Consider the following 6,278-nt stretch of genomic DNA (forward strand, 5'->3'; position numbering starts at 1 on the left):
AGTCCAATGAGGTATCTTGATTTTAAGGATCTGAACACATTGTTGTCTGCATTTACTGTCCCAGACAATAATCAACACTAACTGTTCTTCCTTCTTAAAATTCAGATTCCCTTAAATCTTTGAGCAACTCAGTAGATGAGCTATCTTAAAAAGTATGAACTGTCCAATGGAGCCTGATCTGAGATAACTGGTTCTGGGATCAACATTCTTGCTTTGTCTTTTCTTAAAATTTGGTTGTCTTTTTCTGTAGTACCCACAACAGAACTCGAGTGGGTTCCCCTGGAATTATGCTTTGGCATTCCGCTCTTCAGCTCTGAGTTGAATCAGAAAGTCTGCAGAAAAATCGCCACTCATGGATTATGTAGAAAAGAAAGGTGAGCTGTAATTTATCAGCTACAGGTTTAACAGGGTGTATGTGTTATGTCCAGAGCTTCTGCAAAAATGATACCTACAACTTGATGACTATAGGAGCAGAACTGAGCTAAGTTTCATAGGGTATCTAATTCTAGCGTGTAAAGTGGTCTCTTCTTGGCTCATAAATACCAGCTATAATGTGTAATCTAGTAGTCCTTGGTTGTGCTAAGATTAAGATTAGTCTCTTTTTGTAGTTTCTGCAAGGTGAAAATTAATTCTTTGTAGTAAACTGTCTATGAACAGATCAGGAAAGAAAGTAAATTTGTGTGACTTGCTACTCATTTCCCCTTCCTAGCTTAGCACAGGCTCCTCCTCCTAACCCCACTGCCCCTGTGCTGGGGGAAGCTTACTGCTAATGCTTTGATGTAAAATGCATTTAGCTTATTTACTAAGTTTAGTCATCGCTTATGATCAAGATCTGATTTTTACTGTAGCTTTTCTTTATGAGATGTTAATTTTTCAACGGTGGGAGTTTTAGGTTTGCTTTTTTGTTTGTGTGGTTGTTTTTCTTTTTTCTAGGGCATTGCTCTGGAGACCAAAAATAAGACTGCTTGAAAACATGGCTTAAGGATTTTATTATAGTAGTTGACCTGCTTTTTCACAGTGTGTCACTAATCTGCTTCTTAAAAGTCATGTTACCAGCCTGTCCTAGATAAGAACGAGACATGATAAAGTTTAATATATTAATATACCTCATGTAAAATAGCATTTTTCAATTGCAGTACTTTCACTTTAGCACAGTGTAAATGATAGGGAAAATGCCGTTTAGCTGACTAGACTCAAGAGCAGATGAGGTGAGTCGAGCATCTCTTCAGCGATGACGCTATTACCAAACTTTCTGTGTGAAAGCTTTGAACTTTGTCAGATGGTGTTAAATATTACTAGAGTTACTTGTGAGCAAGTTACTATGGTGGTACTTTACTGGTAAAAATTTGCGGACATGGGACATAGCTTCTTCTCTTTTGTTTTTGACAGCCTTCAAAAACTTTTACATTCCAGTAGAAAGCTGTCTCTTCAGGTCCTTAATTTTGTTCATTCATTCCAGGTAAGGAGCAATAATCCAGATGTAAATAATTCTTTATGGTCTGTCATCCTTTTTTGCCCTCCTACTTGCTATTCTTGTCTGTATGGAAACATACATGGTTTGTTTTATTTGCTTTTTCTTTAAATGGTAGCTGTATTAAGAGCAGTATCAACCTCACTCTACTGGTAGGAAAGAGTACTTCCTGGTCCCTTTTCTAGCCTTATTTAATATTTGCCTCTTGACTTCTGTGGTTGCGTCTTGTGTGTAGTTTCATGTATTTTATGGGACTTGCACAGAAAAATTGTTCTTCACTCCTCTGTTATAGCACAGCCTACTCCGCTGGTTATTTGGATGCTTCTTAGATATATTAGGGAGATTTACTTCAAACCACGGTTATGCTAGTCTTTGAGATTTTTATCTGCATCACAAGTCAACTGGGTTCCCTTAGGAAAAAATAAAACACATTGACATGTATTTCATACCAGTTACTTTTTGCACTTGTCCTAAGATTCTCTATAACTTGGTGTTGAATGAGTATAAATACGTAAAACTGCATACTCAGGGAGGATTATTTTTTTTTTTTTAAGACCATAGATAGAGAATAGGCACCTTGCGTAGCAAGCAAGGAGGAATGCCGGGTCTGCAGCCTGCTCTAATTCTGCATGGAAATGTATGCCAGCAAGGCATGTCCACATGTAACTTGGAATCTGCTTAGTTGCTTATAGATACTTTTCTATAAAAATCTATCTTTTTAATAAGGTAAGGAACTTACAGGTTACTTAATGAGTTAGTGTTATGGATGGTGTGACCCTGAAACCACTTCCTCCTGAGAACACTGAAAATTCCCAGTAGGTTAGAAGCCTCGAAAGCTCTTGAAACAGTCTCAAGTGACTCCTGTCCTAATCTCTTAGATGTTACCTCTGAGATACGCTTTTCTTGATGATGATCTGTATAGAGAGGAAAAAAGAAGGTGCTGAAGTGATTTTTTTTTAAGCTGAGAAAACCAAACTTCTGGGAAACAAAACTACTCAAAAGATGGTCAAATCAGTGCATCCAAATATATGCATAGCTCTTAGCACAGTATGGGATAAATAGCAGTATGATAGCTGTTCCGAAGATTTTTATAGCTCTACATACATTTTGCTAGGTCTTTCCTTTAATTTTAAGCCTCAGGCTTCCCTGAAGGTTTCTTGGAAGCCAAATAATGCATACAAGGGTGCATCTGAGGCAGCTGTATGTTTATTTCATGCTTCCCCCTGTTTATTCTGTTTTTACTTCCATAGCGATTTGGTAGTTATTGGATTAAAGTAACACACTTCAGAAACGCTAAGTGTATGTGCAGATTGGATTAGCCTGTCATATTCTACCTGTTAAATCCTTTATTGTTTGTCTATTTTAAGACACTATGTTTTCTTCCTTTTGCTTTTAGGAAGGTATTTCAACACTGGATCAGCTCCATGATGCTGGTTCTTCAAGTTCGCTTTTGCAGCCTATTTCTGCAGATATGGGTGTTCCGCTTCCTGCCAAGAATCTCATGTTCAAAGAAGGTGTACTCTCTGAATGGAACGGCTGGTCTCCTTGCTCAGTTTTTTTCAGCCACAGCTAAGGAACAGGTCAAATAGGGATTCTCATGCATCGATCACTAATTGCCTTTCTTCTATTATGGTTAATTCCTAGTGCCAACCACTAAGAAGTGTACCGCTGCTGCAGCATAACCCATGTAAAAGTAGTGTTACAAAAACGTGTTGTGTTGCAGTATTGGGGAAGTGCTTAATCCGTCTAGAACTTGTTACTCATTACTGCATATCTTGCTGCAACAGAGAGCTTTTTAGCTGTCAGCACTATTTTTATCTTGAGACAATCTTTCTTTTATAACTAAACACGCCCTTTCTAGGCTTTCTGATGATTGTTAAATTTCTATGTTGTCACCACAAAATGGCAATAGTAGTTTTCTATGTTCGTTACTCAAACATAAATTCTGTTTAGTTTTGTACTGTATTACTGAAAATCTTTCTGTATAAAGGTAAGAGATTTGGCTCTTCCTCTGAAAGCTCAGTGATACCTACTGTTTAAAAAAAAAAAAGTATCACAGTGATATGGGGCATTTAAGGCTTGTTGAATTCTGTCGTTCAGCCTAACACTGAGGCCTTGACAAATCAGTACAATGGGAAGAGATTTGATGCTTACAGGAGGCTGAGATAGTGCAGACTTGAAGGCCTGCTGATGACTTAAGGCCGCTTTGAAGATGAGTGGTACACTTTCATCTCTGGCAGAGTTCGATGGCGGTGTGGAATTATGGAAGGGCTGACGTGGGCAGCTCCGTTCATGGGGTACTTCGTGGTAATGGATACATCTTGCTCTTTGTATGAAACCAGAAGTGTCTCAGACTGGATCGCACCGGGAGTTAGTCCCTCATTGTTATTTGAAGCTGATGATGATTGCTGTGGGAAAACTCCTAATGTTGTAAGTTGAGTATAAGGTACATAACTAGATCTGTCCTGTTGATTAATGTTTGAAAGAACAGAGCTTTTGATTTTTCACATGACAGTCATTAGCAAAGGAAGATAACAGCAGAGAATGTGTAGGCAGAGGCTTCTGAATCTGTTTTCCTTGAACAGCTGTTGATTATGATAAACATCAACAGTAAGCTGTTTCATCTAAAATCGTGTTCTGGCTCTATTTGTAGGGGATGATGTTATGTAGCATGATTTCACTTTGTTTATATTGGGCATTAAGTTTTTGCCAGCTTAAAAGAAGTCTGTCCCATTTAGGACACGAGGAGAACAAGAGATGTAAAATGTTAAGACTTCTAATGCAGCTGTCTAAAGCACTCTGCCAACTCTCTTCTTTACTGGAACTGCCTTGTTTTAAACAGTCATAATTAAAAATGAGACTTAACCATCCTGTCATTAGTAGCCTACAACACATAATGAACTAAGAATTTGTGGTGTACATGATGCTGGACAACAGCAAGGAGAAAAAGGGCAACGTGTGGGTTTGTATCCTGTTCTGTATGGCTGTAAGAAAAAACGTGGCAGAACTTTGAAAAGGACAAACATACCATGATGGGATAATGCAGTGGCTTCAGTTACAACTGTGAAAATTCCATTCTTCTTCTTTCCTTTGCTTTATATACATTCCTAAAGTGTAAGTGTGGGACTTGCGCTCGAAGAAACTGGAAGTCTGTAGTACTTCAGTTTGCTCAGTGCTGCTTTCTTAGATCTGTTTTGGTTTTGTATTTTACCAACAGCAGCTGAACTTCGTATTTTGGATATATTATAGAGCTAGATTATCTATATAAAGTTGATCATTTACACTACAGTGACTTTTATACTGGACACGCATACTCTCCATAGTGTTTTAAGTTGCCTTATTTCCTTCGAAAGAAATTAAAGAGGAATCTGCTAGAAATGGCAGAGGAAACACTTACTGTGAGAATTGTTATGTGGAGGTTAAGCCGATACCTAGCTCTGTAGAGGAACTAAGCAGTAGGTGATGGCTTAACACTTTCAGTACTCTAGGTGTTACTTTACGTGCTACAGTGAGCTGTAGTAGATGAGCTAGTTTGGCGTATTGTATCGAATTTTGCCATGCGCTGTCTATACTAGTATGTAAAGTGATGGTAGCACAAGTTGTATGGAAGTTTGGAAATGGATGCAAATTTCTTGTTCTCACTGCGTATTCTTCAGTGTTACTAAGTGAAGGATACCCTTTGTTATTAGGTTGTCTAAAGTAAAGTTTCCAAATAAAAGTAGCCTGCTCTTCAGAGTTGTTTAATACCCATAAATCTTATAGTTAATGGTGAGAATTCCAGATATGTTGCAGTTTTTTAGAACTCAGGCCAGTCTAATTTAGGTGCTTCAACACTAGTTTAGGAGTTTAAATGTTCAAGTCTGCATATCTGAAGTTTATTGAAGAGATTGCAACCAAAGAAGTCCATAAAATACCTGAAACTCAACTGAGGCTCCAGTGCTTGGGATGGTCCAGAGGCTTTACTCAAATTATGTGACTTTTATTTTAAATATGGTGTAAAAAATAAGATCTCAAAGATCTTCATACCAAAAAAAAAAATCTTATTTTATATTGTATTGCAAATAAAGACGAATTAAATCAATTTCTTTTCTTCAGGTAGTTTTATTGACAGTGGGGAAAAATCACATGCGTTGCACATGGTAAAGCTGGTTTAAGTTTCTGTCTTCAGCAAGACTTTTAACTTGCAGAAGAGAGATGGTTTTGTGCTCTGGCACAGCCCAAGTAGTAGTCAGTCTAGATGGATGTACCTGAAGACGTTCAGGAGCCAACTAGAAAGTGTGTTATGTTTGTTTTCAGGTTTTTTGATTCATGACTTATAATTTCACAGTTTTCTTTTTCTTTTCCCTCATTGTTCTCCAATTTTCCTTTGTTTTCTTGTTCGGTGTTCCAAATGGTTTGTATTTTGAAGGTTTTAAAGTACGACTGTAACTGAATACAGTTGCGCTCTTCAAGTGTGACATTGTTAATATTATACATGGAATTGTACAAAGTCTGTGTTCAGTTAAATTATTGGCACATGTAACAAATGTTTACAAATAAACTGTGGTGTAGGTCAAACCATGTGCAGAATCCTTCACACGCAGTAGTTTTCTTCTTGGGCACAGCACTAAAATGTCACTCTGTCACTCTAGTGCTTGAGACTACCAAATGTCATCAAAGTATCTTTTTTCCTGTCTGCGTGCAATTCCGCAGAAATGCAGTTTTATCAATGGAAACTCCTTATTTTAGTGTAGTCTTTCCCATGCCATATGCTTAACCCCTAAGGAGAAGGGAAAGTACAAGAGGATGGCGTATGTGCTGTCTCCTT

General features: G+C 37.8%; 1 protein-coding gene across 1 annotated transcript in view; it reads left to right on the forward strand.

The window, feature by feature from the left end:
- The window catches only part of FAM91A1 (family with sequence similarity 91 member A1), a 28,337-nt gene extending 22,785 nt beyond the window's left edge, over positions 1-5,552 (forward strand). Inside the window, exons 22-24 of the mRNA XM_074577776.1 lie at positions 251-374; positions 1,390-1,459; positions 2,868-5,552. Coding sequence (XP_074433877.1) covers positions 251-374; positions 1,390-1,459; positions 2,868-3,044 — 371 coding nt within the window. The 3' untranslated portion in view covers positions 3,045-5,552. The remainder of the gene's footprint in view (positions 1-250; positions 375-1,389; positions 1,460-2,867) is intronic.
- The last annotated feature ends 726 nt before the right edge of the window (positions 5,553-6,278 follow it).

The sequence above is a fragment of the Larus michahellis genome, chromosome 2 (genome assembly GCF_964199755.1).
Source record: "Larus michahellis chromosome 2, bLarMic1.1, whole genome shotgun sequence".
Classification (NCBI taxonomy): Eukaryota; Metazoa; Chordata; class Aves; order Charadriiformes; family Laridae; genus Larus; species Larus michahellis.